Source organism: Orcinus orca, chromosome 1 (assembly GCF_937001465.1).
Source record: "Orcinus orca chromosome 1, mOrcOrc1.1, whole genome shotgun sequence".
Classification (NCBI taxonomy): domain Eukaryota; kingdom Metazoa; phylum Chordata; class Mammalia; order Artiodactyla; family Delphinidae; genus Orcinus; species Orcinus orca.
This window is the reverse complement of record NC_064559.1, coordinates 203,331,162-203,349,527: the sequence shown is the minus strand read 5'-3', so window position 1 is coordinate 203,349,527 and position 18,366 is coordinate 203,331,162. Positions and strand designations below refer to the sequence as shown.

General features: G+C 55.4%; 2 protein-coding genes across 3 annotated transcripts in view; one reads left to right on the top strand and one right to left on the bottom strand.

Annotated features, from left to right (window-relative positions):
• Nucleotides 1-18,366, bottom strand: part of LOC117202358 (basic proline-rich protein-like) — a 447,146-nt gene that overhangs the window by 84,358 nt on the left and 344,422 nt on the right. The gene's annotated exons all lie outside the window — the stretch shown is intronic.
• Nucleotides 1-18,366, top strand: part of TNFRSF1B (TNF receptor superfamily member 1B) — a 36,275-nt gene that overhangs the window by 14,155 nt on the left and 3,754 nt on the right. For both annotated transcript variants that reach the window (XM_004272410.4, XM_012534025.3), the window contains exons 2-9: nucleotides 4,809-4,908; nucleotides 6,640-6,768; nucleotides 7,239-7,388; nucleotides 7,803-7,896; nucleotides 8,300-8,529; nucleotides 9,075-9,152; nucleotides 9,735-9,769; nucleotides 15,198-15,387. In XM_004272410.4, coding sequence (XP_004272458.1) covers nucleotides 4,809-4,908; nucleotides 6,640-6,768; nucleotides 7,239-7,388; nucleotides 7,803-7,896; nucleotides 8,300-8,529; nucleotides 9,075-9,152; nucleotides 9,735-9,769; nucleotides 15,198-15,387 — 1,006 coding nt within the window. The remainder of the gene's footprint in view (nucleotides 1-4,808; nucleotides 4,909-6,639; nucleotides 6,769-7,238; nucleotides 7,389-7,802; nucleotides 7,897-8,299; nucleotides 8,530-9,074; nucleotides 9,153-9,734; nucleotides 9,770-15,197; nucleotides 15,388-18,366) is intronic.

Genomic DNA, 18,366 nt, shown 5'->3' with positions numbered 1-18,366 from the left:
CCACTTCTGGGCCGTGTTTCCCGGTCATCGGCTCCCACATGTCCCTCCAGCACTTGACACAGCTGCAGATCAGCTGGGCCAACCCTCCCTGTTCACAGGCTCCTACCTTTGAGCCTTTGCTGACCCCACTCCTGCTTGCTGAGGAGCTGCCAGCTCCTGACAGGTCAAGGATCCCCGTGAAACAAGCAGTTCTGGGAAGGGCAGGGTCTCAGGTGCTGGATGTCCCTGCCCGCTGCAGGAGACGGGCTCTTCTGAGATTCCTGCGTGGTTACCTGGGAAACCAGGTCAGAGCTGAGGTCAGAGGACGTTGGCCTGAGGCTGAGAGAGGTCCCTTGCACTGGTGTGTGTGTGTGTGTGTGTGTGTGAGAGAGAGAGAGAGAGAGAGAGAGAGAGGGAGAGAGGGAGGGAGGGAGGGAGAGGGTGCGTGTGCCAGTGTGAACCAGCTCCCCAGGCTCCGCTCAGCGTGGAGGTGGATGAACGGGTGCTGGTGGCACGGTGGTGACTCAGGGCAGAGGGTGGATCCCAGGGGCTGGCCCCTTTAGCTGTCCTGAGGAGGGGAGCAAAGACTTCTCCAGTGGGACCAGAGCAAGAGTCACATCCCAACTCCACCTCTTCCCTCCCAGACCTCAGACAAATGACTTGATCTCCCTGAGCTGTGAAGTGGGCACGTGCCCGCCTGCTTTTGGGGGTAGGAGTGGGATATTATAAAGTGCTTGCAGCCTGGCCTGGCGGATAGTTGGTGCGAAACTGGAAGAGTGCTGGAGGCCACATGGTGGGAGAGGGTGCTGAGTTTGGCAGGCACTTGGGGTCCTGGGTCTGTGTCGAGGGCAAGGGAAGCTTGGGCCTACAAGAGAAGGGAGGCAGGATAGCGGTGTCGGGGGTGTGGCTCTTCTGGTGTAGCCTTGGGTGCATCGCTTCACCTCTCAACCATCTGTGAAATGTTGGTGAGGAGTCTATCTGATGGGGGGTCCAACACGTACTGTCACTCCTGGGATGCAGAGGAAATGGAGCTGCAGACTCCGATGTGAAGCAGCTCTGAGGCCTGTGGTGGATGAGCAATGGGCCCTGTTGGCCCCTTGTGCACAGGCATCACTCAGCCTGCCGCCAGCCGGGCCCTGGCATGGCCTTTGGGAAACCCCAGGAGGTGGGTTGGCTTCTTTCCATCTCTATTTCCCCATCTGTGAAATGGGCACAATCAGATGTGCCTCACAAATTGGATGTTAGATGGGTCCTTCCTTCTCTCCTTCCTTCCTTCCCTCTCCCTCCCTCCTTCCTTTCATCTATCATCCTCTCTCCCTCTCTTTATCTATCTGTCCATCCATCCGTCATCCATCCATCCGTTCACCCATCCATCCATCGTCTATCTTCTCCAATCTCCCCCAACACACACACACACACACACACACACACACACACACACACACACACACACACACACGCTGGGTCACAGATTTCCCACCTGTTAGATGAGTGGTTAGTGCTCACCAGTGGTTTCCAAGTGTTTACTTGGGGATGCTGTATTTTGAAAGATTGGCTCTGCTAAGCATGCTGAGTGAATTCAGTACTACCCAATTCATTTCCTCATTTTAAAATGTCGGTCAGAGCTCCCCTGTGGGTGGGTGGAGTGTGGCTCTGAGCCTCCCTGACACCAGACAGAAGAACAGAAGCTTCCATAGCACTGAGTTTCCCAGAGGCTGCTCACCATGTTCTGGGCACCTCCAAGGACCCTCCGCTCGTACGGCTCCTTTGCTGACCTGAGGCCCAGCTCCTAGGGCTGTGCCCCAGCTTAGCCTCTGCTCTGGTGAGCAGGGCAGTGGAGGGAGTGACCTTTTGTCCCACTCTGCAAGGGGCTTTCTGTTCCTCATTGTTTAGCCATGACAGGGCAGTGGTTTGGTTTTTTTTTTTTTTTTTTCCTGTCCAAGAGGATAAACAGGCCTCAAGATTGCTTAAAGGAGGGCTGGAGTCAGAGCGGCAGGAGGAAGTGTAGGGAAGGGGATTCAGAGCGGGATTCAGACAGGAAAAGACCCTGGAGGGGAGGCCGCCAGGCAGTGGCCTGGGGGCCCTGGGGGTCCAGCTGCCCGCCTTTGTCCCGGAACCCTTGCCCCATGGGTGGAGAGAGAGCCCAGACTTGGCCAAGGCAGGGCCCTTTCCCGTCAGGTCCTTCGGGCCCTGACAGGAAATCCTCCCCCAGGCAGGGCAGGCGCCCTGGGCTGCACCACAGAGGGCTGCCCCAGCGAGGGGGGGCGGGGGAAGGAGGAGTCCTCTCCCCGCCGGGAGCTGCCAGGCCTGTGGCTCTCAGGGCCCACAGGAGTGAGGGGCTCCCCTAGTTACCCCTAGGGTACTTGGGGGGAGGAAGCCCACTGTGTGCAGGGTCCTTGAGACCTGTGCCCGCCACCCTGGGGGGCAGGGGGCTCGAGGGAAGGAGGTGTGACCCCTCCCTGCCCTCAGGGTGCTGTCTGCGGTGGGGTTGGGGGGCGGCTGCGGCCCGGGCCGCTCAGTCAGAGTGCGAGGCACAGCGGGCTGCAGGGGGGCTGGGGGGGCGCTTAGGCGCTGCGTTGCAGCTAACGTGCAGCGAATGGTGGTGCGAAGGGGGCTGCAGGAAGCACGATCCTCCGGTCGGGGCTCCCCCAGCCTTTGATTGCTAGGTCTCCTCCACGTGCTGCCCCAGCGCATCTTGCTCTGGCCTGCGTGCCGCTCAGCTTTGCTCAGCACTGGAGCATGGGAATCGCTTGGCAGGTTTTCTTTTTTCTTTTCTTTTCTTTCTTTTCTTTTCTCTTCTCTTCTCTTCTTTTCTCTTTTCTTTTTTTTAACAGTACAGCTTTCTGGGCACCGCCCCCCCCCCCGGGGTTCCTGACCCTTCTTTGCGGTGGGAGTGGGCATTATAATAGACCCCCGCCAAGGGCTTTGGACGCAGGCAGTGACCCCCACCCCCAGTAAGTGGGAGGAGCCCCGAGAAGGGGCTTTACTCCAGGAGCAAACAGGGAGGGAGGAAGTATCAGGACTGAGTGTGTGTGTGTGAGTGTGTGTGTGTGTGTGTGTGTGTGTGTGTGTGTGTGTGTGAGAGAGAGAGAGAGAGAGAGAGAGAGAGAACGTGTGTGTGTGCGCATGCGGGCGTAGCCATGGGCATGTCAGCTTACAGTCCAGATGGGGTGGAAGTTACTTTTTAGGCTCTGGGTCATGCAGAATGGATCCCACTTCCCTTGCCAGCCTGCATCTCTCCCAGCCTCCTTAGAACTGCCTTCCTGGGGTTTGGCACCAGGCCTGGGGTGAGGGTGTGGGGGAGGGATGGGCCTCAGGGGCCGATCAGCATGGAGGGTGCACCCGTGTTAGGGCTTGGTGTCCCTGGTGCCAAGGGTGGACCCCTCCAGGAAATGATACTGTAATGAAGCCCACTGCTGAGATTAGTGCGCCCTGAGCACCTAACTATCAGTACACGCCAGGCTCTGTGGTGACAGCAAAGGGTCACCAGGCAGAGGAGGCAGCTCGGCCAAGGCCATGGGGGCCACAAGAGCCACAGATCGCTGCGCAGCCCCTGGGGGTCATCCCCCGATGCTTCCAGCTGTTGGCGCCGAGCTGTGTGCAGCCAGGGTAGGTCTGCCAGGCCGAGTGCGGCAGGCAGCTGGGTTTCCAGGCCCACTCGTCCTGGATGCAGGGACCAGCCAGGGGCCCACCTGCCCCTGGCTCTGGCAGTCATGCCTCCCCGGTGGTGCTGTGGAGGGGGAGGGGAAGGCCAAATGACAGCCTGCCTCCCTACAGTTCATGCCCTCTGACCCCACGGGTTGGGGCGCGATGCTCTGGAGCGTGAACAATGTCACGGCATTGGTCCCACCTGAGGGCTGGGAGCCATTATGGGGCAACACCCAAGACAGCTGGAGATGGGTGCCCTGCTGGTGTAGGGGATCTGTGTGGGGTGCAACTACATCCACTAAGTAGGGCACCTGGAGCACATTGACCAGCTCCTGGCACCCCATAAGCTCCAGAAATGTAACTATCATCATCAACAAATATTCTTCTTCTGAGCCCAAACTCTGCTGTGGGCCCCATGTTGGAAGCTGAGGGTCTAGAGGTGATGAGTTCGTCGTTTCTGCCCTTTGCATGGCAGACGTGTGCATGTGTGTATGTCTGTGTGTGTTCTGTGTACAGGTATACGCACGTGTGCATGCAAATGTACCCGCGAGGGTGGCAGGACGGGAAGGTACCCCATTTCAGCACAATGAGATGATCCTCAGGAGGGCATATTCAATGTTTAGAGAGAGCTCAGAGTGGGAGGAACCTGAATCAGCCTGGCGGAGTCCGGGAGGAGGCGGAGTCCGGAGGAGGCAGCACTCCGGAGGAGTCCGGAGTCCCTGGCGGAGTCCAGAGGAGGCAGCACTCAGCTGGAAGGACAAAGGGGTGATTACCAGGTGCAAGAGGGAAGGCGAGGCAACCTAGGCACGGCTGATCTGTGCTGAACTCTGCCGTTCGCTGTGACCGAGGCCACCGCCTTCTGGGAGGCTTCAAGGCCTCGCCTCTGCCCCATGTGGTGTGAGGAGCTGGCCCCCCACTCCGGCCAGCTGGTTCCACGTCTCCGCCTGCAGACATGTGTGTGCTACACTGAGGGAGGAGTGGGGGGAGGTGAAAGAAGGTAGGGACTACCCTTCTTCTACCTTTACCCACCCCCCACCAAAGGGAGAAGTCCCCATGTCAGTAGAGCCCCAGCAGGGAGAAGGCCAAACACTTGCAGGACACAAGACGGGGATCTGGGCGTACAGCGTAGCAGGATCCACGGGTGGCCAAGCTAATGGCTGTCCTCCCCTTCCGCATTCCAGGCTGTGTTTATCCCCTATGTCCCGGAGCCCGGAAGCTCGTGCCGGCTGCAAGAATACTACAACACAAAGGTCCAGATGTGCTGCAGCAAGTGTCCACCAGGTGAGGGCAGCCACTGGGGCCCTTGCCCTCAGCCTGGCTGGGTCCCTGTGGGCCGGTGCCTTGAAGGGAGTGGGTGTGCTATGGGGGTTAGGGGGTCAGGGTCATGGCCCTGGACTCTTACTGAGCTCCCACTGGTTCCATGAATCGACCCCCTGCTCCCTCTTGCTTCTGGGCCTTTGCACATGCTGTTCTCTCTGCTTGGTGCACTTCCCAACTCCTTTCCCCTGGTCTACTCCTGCTTATCCCTTAGGCCTCTGATGTCTCCCTCCTCCAGGAAGCCTGCCAGCACTGCCTGGCCAGATCTGACTCCTCCTTTCCGCTCCCACTGGCCCTTGGCATCCCCCGTGGCAGCAGCTCTTTTGACATTGTGAGATCCTGCCCTGGATCTCTTTTGTTGCCCCCACTGTGTGCTCCTCAGAACAGGGACTGTGGCTTGTTCTCTGCTGAATCCCCAGCACTCGGCACGATACCTGGCAGATAGCAGGTGCTCAGAGCATATTTGACTGAATCAGTGACTGCTACCCATTTCACAGATGGGGGACCTGAGGCCTGATCCCAGTTGGGAGAGGCGGGTGGCCCAACACCTGGTGCTGTCCATCCATTCGTTTGTTTATAATTTATTCCTGTGATGTTTATAAAGCATTTTCTGAGTGTTAGGCACTGTTCTGAGTGCTGGGAATACAACAGAGAGCAGGGCAGACAAAATCCTCGCCCTCGTGGATTTTGCATTCTAACAGAGGCCTAGACAAATAAACTAGTAGAAGAAATAGACGTATGGTCTGTGAAGGAAACAAGGCAGGGGAAGGCAGACAGAGACAGAGTAGGACATGCTGTTCTATATGGGGTGGTCATGGAAGGCCTTTCTGAGGAGCTGACACGTGGGCAGAGACATGCAGGAGGTGAGGGAGTGAGTTATGCAAACATACGGGGTGGGGGGAACAGCATGTGCAAAGGCCCTGAGGTGTTAGCTTCTTTGGTGAACGTGGAGAACAGCGTGTGTCCTAGAGTGAGTAAGCAGGGACCATGGTAAGGAGTTTAGATTTTCTTCTGCAGGATCCAGAAAGGCATTGAAGAGCTTTGAGCCTGAGATGTGGGCAGGCACATATGTACCTGTCACCTCCAATGGCCATTTTAAGAGACCCCAGGGGAAGTGACTCTTATTTCTCCTGTTAACCGGTAGGGTCTCTGTAAGAAGTTACTAGATTAGCACAGCAGTGGAGGTGGCAGGATAAGAATGGGGACAGGCACTCAGAAGAGAAACTTCTTAAAGGTTTGCCTGGGTGTTCTCCCATCCCCTGGCATGCCTTCTCTGGAGGCCTTCAGGAGTCCCATGGCCTCATCCTTGATGGGATACCAGGGATGACTACTACTGCCTTTTTTACCTTTCCCAGCTGGAGAATTTCAGCCAACTATAAAGAAGAAAGGAACCGGCAAACCAGTTCTAACCAAAGTGTTATTGACTAATAATAGGCAATTCCAATGGTGGAATTCCAGGCACCTGAAAAGAGCAGAGAGGAAGATATTTTATGAGCACTGCGGGGTTCAAAGATGGCATGACAGCTGGTACATGTTAGATGGGAAAGGATGCAGAGTCGAAACTCCATCAAAGAGCCTTCCCAGCCAGGCCTCGCAACTCTGGGGCTCTGGAGGACAAGGGATGAGCCCAGGGTCCCGGCAGAACCCCCCCAGCCCTCCCCTCCTCCGCTGAGACTCCTGGCCTTGCTTTCTCAGGCTACCACGTACAATCCTTATGCAACAAGACCTCAGACACCGTGTGTGACTCCTGCGAGAGCAGCACATACACCCAGCTCTGGAACTTGGTCCCTGCGTGCTTCAGCTGTAACTCCCGCTGCAGCTCTGGTGAGTTGGCCCAGAGTGAGGGGTAGTCCTGGGCATCCTCCCCTGGCCACCGTGCACTCCGGCCCCTTTGCCTGGGAGCTGGCTGGGATTATCCCAGACCTCTGTTTTCATGCCCCGGGGCACAGGTACAGCTCTTTACTTTTGATCAGCGGCACTGTCATCCTCTGTCTCACCGAGTCCCCTTTGATAGCCCCTTGGGGCAGACAGGCCAAGGGCAGCAGTGGGAAAACGGTGCCTGGTTTTAGAGTTGAGGGCATTATGCTTGGGGAAGCAGTCATGCTCGTTCATGCTGCGTTGGAGACTCTGTGTCCAGCAGTCTCTTGGCCCCGTCCTGAGGGCGGTTCAGCGGTCTGCTGGAGATCAGAGCTGTCTGGGGGTGGTGGGGCTGGGTGGGAAGACAGAGTGGGCATGGCAGTGGGTGGGGCTGGTGGAGGCAGGAGTGACCCTCGGCTGTCTTCTCGCTCCTCTAGACCAGTTGGAAACTCAAGCCTGCACAGCAAAACAGAACCGCATCTGCACCTGCAAGCCGGGCTGGTACTGCACCCTGGGAAGGCAGGAGGGGTGCCGGCTGTGCGTGCCACTGCGCAAATGTGGCCCTGGCTTCGGCGTGGCCAAACCGGGTACGGGGCCAGGGCCAGAGGTCCTTGGGGACCCCCTTGGGCCTCTCCTTCCTCGGAGCGTCGTCAGTGGCGGCCAGGTGCCTGGTACCCATCCGTCCAACCATCCCGATTCATTCTTTCCTCCAGCACTCCTGGTCAGGCACCTCCTGTGTGCTAGGCCCTGGGGATCCAGAGATGGATCAGATTAAGCCCCAGGCTACTGGAAAATCAGGTGGTGTCCCAGGAAGACACAGTCACTAGAATTAGTTAAGGACAAACCGCCCAGGTGTGTGTGTGTTCGTGTTAAAGGGGAGAGGTGCAGACCAAATTCCTCAGGCCCCTCATTCTTCCCCGAGGGCTGCAGTTCCCCTAGGGCCAAGGCGCCATGGAATATGGAATATCTGAGTTGGTGACAGTTTCTGATTTTTCTTGAAGGAACTGCAACATCAAATGTGGCATGCGCTCCCTGTGCCCCAGGGACGTTCTCCGACACAACGTCATCCACGGATACTTGCAGGCCCCACCGGATGTGAGTGGCTGAATCCTCTGCTTCTGAAGGAACAAGGAGGGGCTGTCCCTGGGTGATCATGAGGCCTAGAGCACAGAACAGCGTGCCATGGTGGCCAGAATCCCCCCAGTTACTCCCTCGGGTTGAGGCATCACCGAGCCCTGTTCAATGCCAGGACTGGTTTATCTGACAGTGGGTGGGTCCCTGAACAGACAGCATGGTGAGCAAGAGTTTTGCTCTGGAAGTCAAGACTGGGTGGGGTCCTAGGGGACATAAGTCTTGAAAGAGGGCGTGGCACACGAACCCACTCCCCTAACCCAGTTGCTGGGCCCCTTGCACACTGGCCTAGGTCCCACGAGTGAGCCCAGCTACCCTGAGCCACTCAATCCCCTGTTGTCCCTGACCAAGCCCCCTCCTCCCCCAGCTGTAGCTCGGTGGCCATCCGTGGCACCTCAAAGATGGATGCAGTCTGCACATCTGTGCTCCCCACCCTGAAAGTGACCCCGGGCCCAGCCCTCACAAGATCCCAACACGTGGAGCCGACTCCAGGGTCCAGCACAGCTCCAAGCACCTCCGTGAGGCTCCCGATGGCCCCAGGTCCTCCAAGTTACCCGGTTGAAGGGCGCAACACAGCAAACATGTCTCTTCCCATCGGTAAGTCACAAGGGGGCCCATTCATCCTTCCTCCCTCCCTCCCTCCCTCCCTCCCGTCTTAGAGTCTTACCAAGAGCTTGTTATGGACTAGACCCTGTACGCCATCCTGGGATGTAGGTAGCGTTGAGACTTGCCTTCTTCCAAGACTTACTAATGCCACTAGGAATTACTGGGTGGGGAGAGGTAGGGTCAGCGTTTTATGTGAAAGTGGAGATGGTCTCCTGGTTGCCGTTTCCGACGAACCTGTTAGGCTTTGACAGTGGGCTGGGCCAGGTCACCTCATGGGCTTCCCTTCTGGGGTTAGGACTACATCAGGCCAGAGGGCTCAAACTCGTGGCCCTTGGGCTGAGTGTGGCCTACAGACACGTTTCGTTTGGTGCACGGATTTTGGGTGGTTTTGTAATCAAATTTGAGAGCCTCTGCACTGGGCTTGCCCCTCACCTGCGATGACCCCAGTCATCTTTGGTTGTCAGCTGACCTGCCTGGTCCCTGGTACATTTGAGTTTGCTTTTTGCAGCTGTTTTGAACTTCTCTTTTCCTTCTAGGACTGATTGTGGGTGTGACAGCGTTGGGTCTGCTAATAATAGTCCTGGTGAACTGTGTCATCATGACCCAGAAAAAAAGTAAGATTCCATCCTTCCTTCATTCATCCATCTATTTACACATCCGTTCAGGAAGCTTTTCTGGGGCACCCCTCTGAGTCCAGCACTGGGCACAGCCTTATGGGTCAGACAGAGCTGGGTATGGCAGCCCCTGTTCTTAGGAGCTTAGAGCCTGGGGCGGAAGGCACCTCCACTAACTTATCTACTAAAAGGCAAGATGCCCTCAGGGCTATCCAAGAGGGCAGAAGTCCAGGATTCTTGTCTGGGAATCCTGGGGGTTCAGGCCTTCTGGAGCAGGTGGCATCTGAGCTGGGCAAGATTTTGATGGAGACATGAGTGCAGGAAAGAAAGGGCATGCAAAGCAGGGGGCATGGTATGAGCAAAGGGGGGCAGGCTGAAGAATGGTTTGGGGCGGGTGTTGAGGGCTGGCTGGAGAGTTGGGTATGGGGGCTTCTGTGTACCTTGTCTGATAGGTAATTGCTCCCCCCGGGGCTGGGCCTACTCCGACTGCTTCTGCTTGGGCCCCGTGATCCCTCCTAGTTAGAACAGATGTGACCTGAGGAAGTCAGTGTCTCTGACTTGTCCCCTCTCTCCTCTTTGCAGAGAAGCCCTTCTGCCTGCACGGAGACGCCAAGGTGGTGAGTGCCCCTCTGCCTTCCCCCTCCTCCTTCCCTTGTCTTCTTCCTGCTGGGCTGGGTTGTCCCATGGGAAGCAGTGAATTCTCTAGGTTGGTCTGTCCAGCGTCAGGCAGCGTGCAGAGCCCTGGGAGGCTGAGAAAAGGCCAGCCAGGGTCTGTTGCTGGGACTAGTAAAGGTGACTTGAGTGTGAAAGGCCATATCAGGGAGCAGAGGGGTCAGTGGTGTCAGTGGCAAGCGTGTAGTCATGGACCCATGGTGTGACCTTGGACTGACATGAAATTGCTCATGGCTGTTTCCTCACCGTTAAATGGGGACAGTGTCTCAGCCAGCTTGCAGGGCTGTGCCTTTCACCCAGCTGGCAACAGTTCTCAGCATCTCCATCATGTTTACAAAGCACTTCCTCATGGAGCAGTGGTTCTCAAGCTGTGTGCTAGGGTACTCAAGTGTTCCACAGAGGGTCCTTCCTGGGGGGTCATCTCTGGGGTTGAGGTTAAGACTAGTGGTCTGGGCCTGGGTCCTCCCCCAACTTCACCCTCTGATCATTTTTATGAAGTAGAGTCTGTGCAGGATTTTTGCTAGAAACAGAACACCAACATAGTATTTCATCAGTTCTCCATCAGGAGGGCATTTGGCTGCAAGTAACCAAAACCATTAGGGTGACTTAAAAGGGCTTTATATCCTGTCACACCACAAAGTTGAGGGGTCAATGGCTGCTGGAGCAGTTTGGTTGCCTCCTTCTGTGAAGCCAGCAGGACCCCAGGCTCTGCCATCTTTGGTGTGTTGGCTTTTGTTCTCTTGCTTGTGGCCTGTGTCATAAGAAAGATGATAATCACCACTGCGTATGTGACCTTCAGATTTGAGGCAGGAAAAAGAGGGGAACTGGCCAGGACAGCCATGGTGCCTTTTACAGGAAATCAGACACTTTCCTAGAAGCCCTGGGTAGACTTCTCCTTTTGTCTCATTGGCCAGATGGTATCATGTGACCACCCCTAGCTGCAAGGGAGGCTGCAAAAGGGGGTGCTTTGCTTTCCTAGCCTTTATGGTAGAGGAGAACCAGGGAGAGGGCTTGGAAATGGGTGTGGGGTGAGCCAGTACATGGTGTCTGCTGCCGCTCTGCACCAGGTAGGCAGGGCAGGTTTTTATATCCAGTTTTACAGATGAGGAAACAAGAGTCCAAAGAGTTCCCTCCATGTCCCCCGTCCTGCTGGGGCAGGGTTTCTCAACTCTGCCTGCTAATTCTTTGTCCTGAGGGGCTGTCCTGTGCGTTGTAGTCTATTCAGCAATATCGCTGGCCTCTCCCCACTAGATGCCAGTAGCACTGCCTCCCAGGAGTGAGAAGCAAAATGTCTCCAGACATTGCCAAAGGGCCCCTGGAGGGCAGGATCACCCCCGGTTGGGAACCACTGTGCTAGGGTAAAGCTCAGTCCTGGTGGCCCAGTGCCTGAGGTTTACACAGGGTTTTGGCCTTGGTAGGGACCAGACTGATTTCATCCTCTGATTGTCCTGACAAGAAAAGAGGCACAGAGAGGGAAAATGACTTGCCCAAGGTCACACAGCAATATGTCTCTGGACTCCTGGCCCAGTGCTCTTTGACCTGCCCTACGGTATTTCAGCAGACAGAAACACTGGTTTGGGAGTTCAAACTATTTCCCATTTCCCCGGTGTGTGAATGCCACTCCTTCCTTTTTCGGGCTGCAGTTCAGTGACACTGACAGTTGCCGCCTGGTGGTCCATAGAGCAAGTGCGCTCTCTAAGCTCCACCCCGGCACCCGGCTGCCACTTTCTCTTTGCTGACCAAGTGTTTCCCAATACTGGGTGCAGTAAAGCTGTCTCAGGTATGGCCTGGAGCCCCCGCTTCCCCTTTTTTTCACTGAGTTTTGTGTTCACTGAATGTGAGCGACTCCACGGCTGTTTGTTGAGTGCTATTGCATGTAGAGCCCAGGGATGTGCTGGTAACTGGCCCTCCAGGTGGGGAAAAAAAACCCCAAAACCCTGATTCGTGGAGTTCGCTCATTTCTGTGTTATAAACGGCTCCCACCATGGCCAATTTCAAGCTACTTACTGAATGTGGAGCTGGGAAGAAACACGCATGAGTCTGAGCTGGTTCTAGCGTCCCACTGGCTGAGCCCCGGGCCAGGGCCTGCATCCTCACACGCCCCCTGTGAGGTGCACAGTGTCATCATCCCTATTTCACAGATGAAGAAACTGAGACTCAGGGAGGTTCAGGTACCCGTGTAAGGTTAGGCCACTTGGCGAGGGGCAGAGCCCAGCTTTGAAACTCAGTCTGAATCTGCAGGACTTGTCTTTACCCACCGTCCTGTTCGCCCAGGGCAGATGTTCAGAATTGTTCCAGGCACCCCCCATCCCCAGCAGGGACTGCCCTCAGAGGTTGGTCCCCTTCCCAGGTACCCTTCCGTCCCCGGGCTCCCAGCCCTGCCGTCACCCCCATGCTCAGCCTGCGCCCCACTCCGTTCCTCAGCCGGCTGGCAGTGGTCCTGCTGACGGCGGCCTAGTCTAATGCTCCTGGCCCAGGCCCCTGGGGTTGGAAGCATGGCGACTCAGCACTTCCCTGTTCCTCCTTGTAACGCCAAGGCATGGCAGGACGGTGGCTTCCCTTTGTTCAGAAAAGGCCAGCGTAACCACACATGTGAGCTCACCCACAATCACTGCCACAGACACACTCACACAGGCTCTCGTTTCATAAAGAGGGAGAATGTTCATGCGGTGCTGAATGTGGGCCAGGCACAGTACTGAGCGTTGTTCAGTCTCACAGCCATGCTGTGACACAGGCAGTATGATTATTGCCCCAGTTTTACAGCCCAGGAATCTTGGGCTCAGAGAAGTTAAGTACCTTTCCCATGGTCACACAGCAAATGGGTGGCCTGAGACACAGACTTAGGAGTGCCTCTCTTCACCACCTCCAGCACACAAGCTAATTGCACCACTCACAGACATGCACACGTGCTCCCTCACACAGAGACACACGTGTGTGCACACTTCAGACACCCTAACACCTATACATACAGGTGTATGAATCTCAGGAACACACACGCACATATGCAGCCAGACACAGGCTCAGGCAGCGGCTTTGCTGGGGTCTCTGCTTCTGCCCGTGGTGGGGCCAGGCTGGGAGGTGAGGAGGGCCGGCTGGGATCCTGTTTGTTCAGTGAGCCCCCTCAGGGCTTCCCCTTCCTGGGGTCCCAGCCCAAGGAACAGGACTCAGTACATCTGCCCCACTCAGAGCCTGCCTGAACTTTGCGACTCGTGGCTTTTGGGGGAGGGAGGCAAGCTGTGACCTTTGGGGTTTCTGTTCTGCCTGGCCCTAGCCACCAGCAGAAAAGTGGGACGCAGGCTGAAAAGCCCCTTCTCTGGGGGGTGTGAAGAATGACATTTGGATGTGCCTCCTCCCCCTCCCTCTCCCCTGCCTGTCCAGGCTCCCAGCAGGGCTGGGGGTGGGGTCAAATACCAAGGTCAGACCATCTGAGCGAAGGTTCAGCATGAACTTGAAATGCTCTCCATTCCTCCAAAGCCAGGGGCGGAACTGAGTGGGAAGCACGCAGCTCTGGTACACTGAGCCAGAGTGTACACTGAGCCACGGCGCCGCTGTGTGATACTGAGCAGGGGAATCACCCTCTCTGGGCCTCCGTGGCCTCATGGGGACTGCTTACAAAGGATCCTTCCTGGCCTGGAGTGAGAGTCTATGAGCTGACCTCGGGATATGCAGGGCTCAGGCAGGGCTGGGGGCTGCGGGGATTGGCACCTGTGTCCTTCCTGTGTCCTCCACCTCTGACCTTACCTCCCTGGCCCTACTAGACTGCATCCCTCCAGCACTTACTCGCCTCAGTTCTCATTCTACCCTGGACCCTCTCATCCTGGGCAGGCCAGGGCAGTGGGTGAGAATGTGGCCCCTCTGTCTTGTTTCTGGAATCCAGTGATCGCCCAGAACCCCAAGGCAAGGGCTTGTGCACCTGTTCAGTTGGTGCGGACAGGCAGCCGCCTTGGAGTGAAATTTCCAGGGCTTCCCAGCACGGGTGTCTGGAAATGTGGCACCTTGTCTTGAGCCTCTGGGGCTGAAACCCCAAACAGCCAGGAAAGGTGTATAGGTTTTAGCCCAGATGCACCATGTCCTAACTCTGTGACCTTGGGCAAGTAACTCAACCTCTCTGGATCTCGGTTTCCGCATCTGCAAAGCGAGGATAACACTTGGCTGTTGGAAGGATCAGTATAGATAGTGTCTGGAGAGGCTTCAGCACAGTGCTTGGCATTGGATGCATTCAAGCGTCAGCTAATATTTTATTATTACTGTTGCTGGGATTTGTGTTTTATGAGGAAAAGATGGAGAGTCACAGAGCAGCTTGGGGAATGGAATCTGGAAAGTGTTGCTGAGACGGCAGGGCTGAGGGTCCTAAATGAGAGGACTGTCCACACTGGATTGACTGATTGAACACAAGGGCGAGCAGGTGTTTTCTGTAAAGGTCCAGACAGTCAATATTGTAGGCTTTTGGGATCATCTGGTTTCTGTCATATCTCCTCAATCCTGCCACTGCAGTGGGAAAGCAGCCACACACACAACATAAACAAATGGGTGTGGCTGTGTGCTGATAAAATGGGCGTGGCTGTGTGCTGATAAAATGGGCGTGGCTGTGTGCTAATAAAACTGTATTTATGGACACTGACATTTGAACTTCACATAACTTCGTGTCACAAGATATTAGCCTTTAAATATTTTTTTCAAACATTTAAAAATGTGAAAATTATCCTTAGCTCGCAGCCTGTACGGAAACAGTGGCAGGCTGGACTTGGTCCGTGGTAGTAGTTTGCTGAGCCCTGATTTAACAAACCCTTGACCAGCGCTTACGATAGAACAGGCACTGTTCTGAGCGCTTTACAAAAACTCAGCCATTTAATCTTCTCAATAACCCTAAGAGGTAGGTTGTTATTCTTTCCTTTATAGATGGAAAAACAGAGGCACAGAGAGGTTAAGTAACTTGTCCAAGGTTGCAGAGCTCGTGAGTGATGGAGTCATGATTTGCATGCATGTGGTCTGGTTCCAGAGTCCATGCCCTTGGCTGCTAGGCTGAGCCGCATCGCCCCGTGCTGATGGGGTGACCTCAGGAAAGTCACTCTCCTTCTCTGGGCCTCTGCTTCCTTATGCAAAATGAGGGTGAAAATCCTGCCTCACCTCTAAGACTGTTTGGTGAACAGGGCCACGTGGCCCCTGCCCTCTTAGGGCTCACACTCCAGCAGGGCAGCGATGCTAATCACAGAAGCCACAGAGAATCACACGTCCTAAAAGTGCTGTGTGTGGAGAGCATGTGCAGAAGTGCTGTGTAAACTGTGAAGTGCTGATGGTGGTGAGAGGGAAGAAGGGGCAAGGAGCCGGCTGATGGGCTGACCGTCCTCCCTCCCCCCTCGTCTCCCCATCCAGCCGCATCTGCCAGCTGATAAGGCCCGAAGTGCCCCAGGCCCCGAGCAGCAGCATCTGCTGACCACGGCGCCAAGCTCCAGCAGCAGTTCCCTGGAGAGCTCGGCTGGCGCCGCGGACAGGAGGGCGCCCACCAGGCCCCAGCTGCAGGCGCCGGGCGTGGGGAAGGCCCCGGACAGCTGCGGCAGCTCAGGTAAGAGGCGGGAGCCCCCCTGGCTTCCTCCCCCACCCCCCTCCCCAGTGTGTTTCTTCCTCATTTCTGGCTGAGCTGTCTCTTCCTGGGCCTCCCCTGCAGGATGAGGCCTGAGCTCCTAGCAGGACACTGGAAGCCCTGCACCACCAGTCTGGGCCCCCCTCCAGCCTCCTTCCCTCTGCCTCCTCAGGTGAAACTGAGCCACAAGCTTCTTTCTGTTCTCGGAACCCCCACATCCCTCCCACCTTTGCCCTGCGGGTTCTCGCACCAGGAACACCCTTCCTTCTAGACCATCTCAGCTTATCCTCTGTGTCCCCAGTATCCAGGCAGGGAGTTTTCCTATATATTATAATACATATAATATATAATATGTAAAATAGCATATAACAGTGTTATACTATGTAAATATTATATATCAATATATGAATAATACATTGATATTGATGCTATATATATGTAGTATGTAATATATTATATATTAACATTTTATATATATAAATGTTATATTAATATGTTAACTTATACATTGATGTTATATATAATATAGCATATAACATGCTATATGTTAATATTGTAATACGTCATAATTATATATTTATTGTATATTATGTATGTTGTTATATATTATATTGTTATATATTGTATTAGATAATATATTATTTTATTATTAATATATTATTAGAGTATATATTATAATTATATTATTTTTACAATATTAATACCTATTATATTTCCTCATCTCATCAGATGAGGAAACTGAGTCTCAGAGAGGTTAAACTGCTTATTCAAAGACACAGCTGGTAAACAGAAGAGCCAGGAATCAGCCCTGGGCTCTCAGGGTCCAGGGTCAGCCTGGAAAGCTGAATGAGTAAATGATGTCCCTGGGACTCTACTCACTGTGCCTGTAGTCCGGTCCCTTTGGGCCTGAGGCATCAGGACTGCAGATCCCACGTGGGGTCTGGAGAAGCCCGTGCCCTGTTTACACAGTCTGCATTTAGCCCTGGACCTGGTCTGTGACCAGTGTCACCCCTGGTGGGCATCTGCAGTGCCCACATTGTAGGAGGCCCCTGCGGGGGTCCCCCAGAAAGCCTGGGGCTTCCTCGGGCATGTTTTGTAGTGAGAGGCCAAGCCCGCTGGCCTGCATCTCCCCCCTCACCTGGCAGCGCTGGCTGGCGGGTTGAGGAATGACCGTGGCCTTGGTTCATTCCCAGATGCCCTCCCGGCCGCTCTGGTGCCTTGAGACTCTGAACAGGCTCCTTAACCCTGCCAAGCCTCAGCTTCCTGTCCTAGAGATGAGCATGGCAGCTCCTTGGCAGGGCTGCGATAGCATTCACTACCTGCCTCCTGACTCAGGCGGTGGGCTGCGGCGTCCCACTTCTAGTTTCTCATCATCACCCACCCTCATCAGTGTGATGTCTCGTCAGTGCCCTCACCCCAGCCTGAGAGCTCCCCAAGGAAGGGACTGGGTCAGTGCCTGGAACATAGCAGGTGGCCCTAAATGTTTGTCGAATGAATAAATGAGATCAGAATATAAAGCTCTTGGTCTTCTTCTACCTCTTAGATTCATCTTTCCGCTTTCTTTGCGACACCTCTTCCACACGCATCCTGGTGTGGCTTCCTCCTTGGGGAGCCCTGACCGTGTCTGCTCCGCCCCCCCGCCCGCTGTCTCTTTTCTGTTCCTTCTGCGCCTCTCTGGCCTCTGCTCTCCCCTCCTCTCCGTCCCACCCGAGCACCTCTCCCCGCTGCGCGAATGGGTAAACCTCAGGTCTGTGGCCCCTCCTGGTCCCCTGTCTGCCCCCGCAATGTCTCGTTCACAGTGTGCACGACCTTGGTGACTCTGAGTGACATTTGGTGCTGTGGAGGCCCAGGGTGGAAAGTTCCTTCCGGCCCATGATTTTAGCACCCCACCTCCACCCCGCTTGTTTGGGGCTGTTCTGAGCAGAGCAGCTCGCCAGCTCCATCCTCCTCCCGGAAACAAACTAGACTGGAAAACAAACAGCCGGTCCTCCTGGCAACCCCTGGACACTAGGTCGCCATAGTAACAGCAGCAACAACCATCCTTTTTGAGGGGCTATTCTGTGTCCGGCCCTTACATTGATCTCCTCAGCTTATCCACTATTTAGTCCCTCACTGGTTAGGAAACTCAGATGCCCACAGGGCTGGGAGGGGAGGCGGGGCTGAACCTGTGTCCTGAAGCCCTTGCTGCCAGTCGCATTCAGGTCTGTGGGTTCTGCATAGCCCGCTCTCCCCCATCTGGCTCCCAAGGGAAGCTCTAAATCCAGATTCTTAAAATGTAAACTCCTGAATTTTAAATGTTGGCAGCCAATTCACTTAAAAATACTACCACCACCAAGAACAGAACACACCTGTGGGCTGGATTTTATTCATTCACACGTGTCCCTGTTATAGGCACTAGGGCCACAACAGGGAACAGTCAGAAAGGCCCCACCCTTCTGGACTCAGGGCCTGGTCGGGGAGAACCCAATGAGGACTCCAGAACTGGATTGCACAGTGGGCGGAGCTAGGGGCTCTGGAGATTATAGCAGAGGGAGGGACACAGGGAGTGATGGATGGGTGGGAGTGAACCTCCTTTAGAGAGGGAAGCCACGGAGGCTTCTTGGAGGAGGTGGCCTCCAGGCTGAGGCCCAAGTAAAGGAAGGAGTGAGCTATGGGAATAGGGAAGAATGTTCCAGGCTGAGGGAGCAGCACGTTGCAAAGGCACTGAGGCTTGGAGGGCTCAAGGAGCTGCAGGGAGGTGAGTATGGCTGGAGGGAACCCAGCCAGGATCTCAGAGCAGCAGGAGATGGGGTGGGGAGAAGGCAGGCACCAGGTCGTGCACGTAGGCCATGGTGAGAACTGTGTTTGGAGCAGCCAAGGAAATGATCCGGCTCTGGCTGCTGGTGGAGAGCAGACTGCAGAGGGGCCAGGTAGAAGCCAGGAGACAGGAGGAGACTGCACTAGTCCAGGGAGCGGATGGAG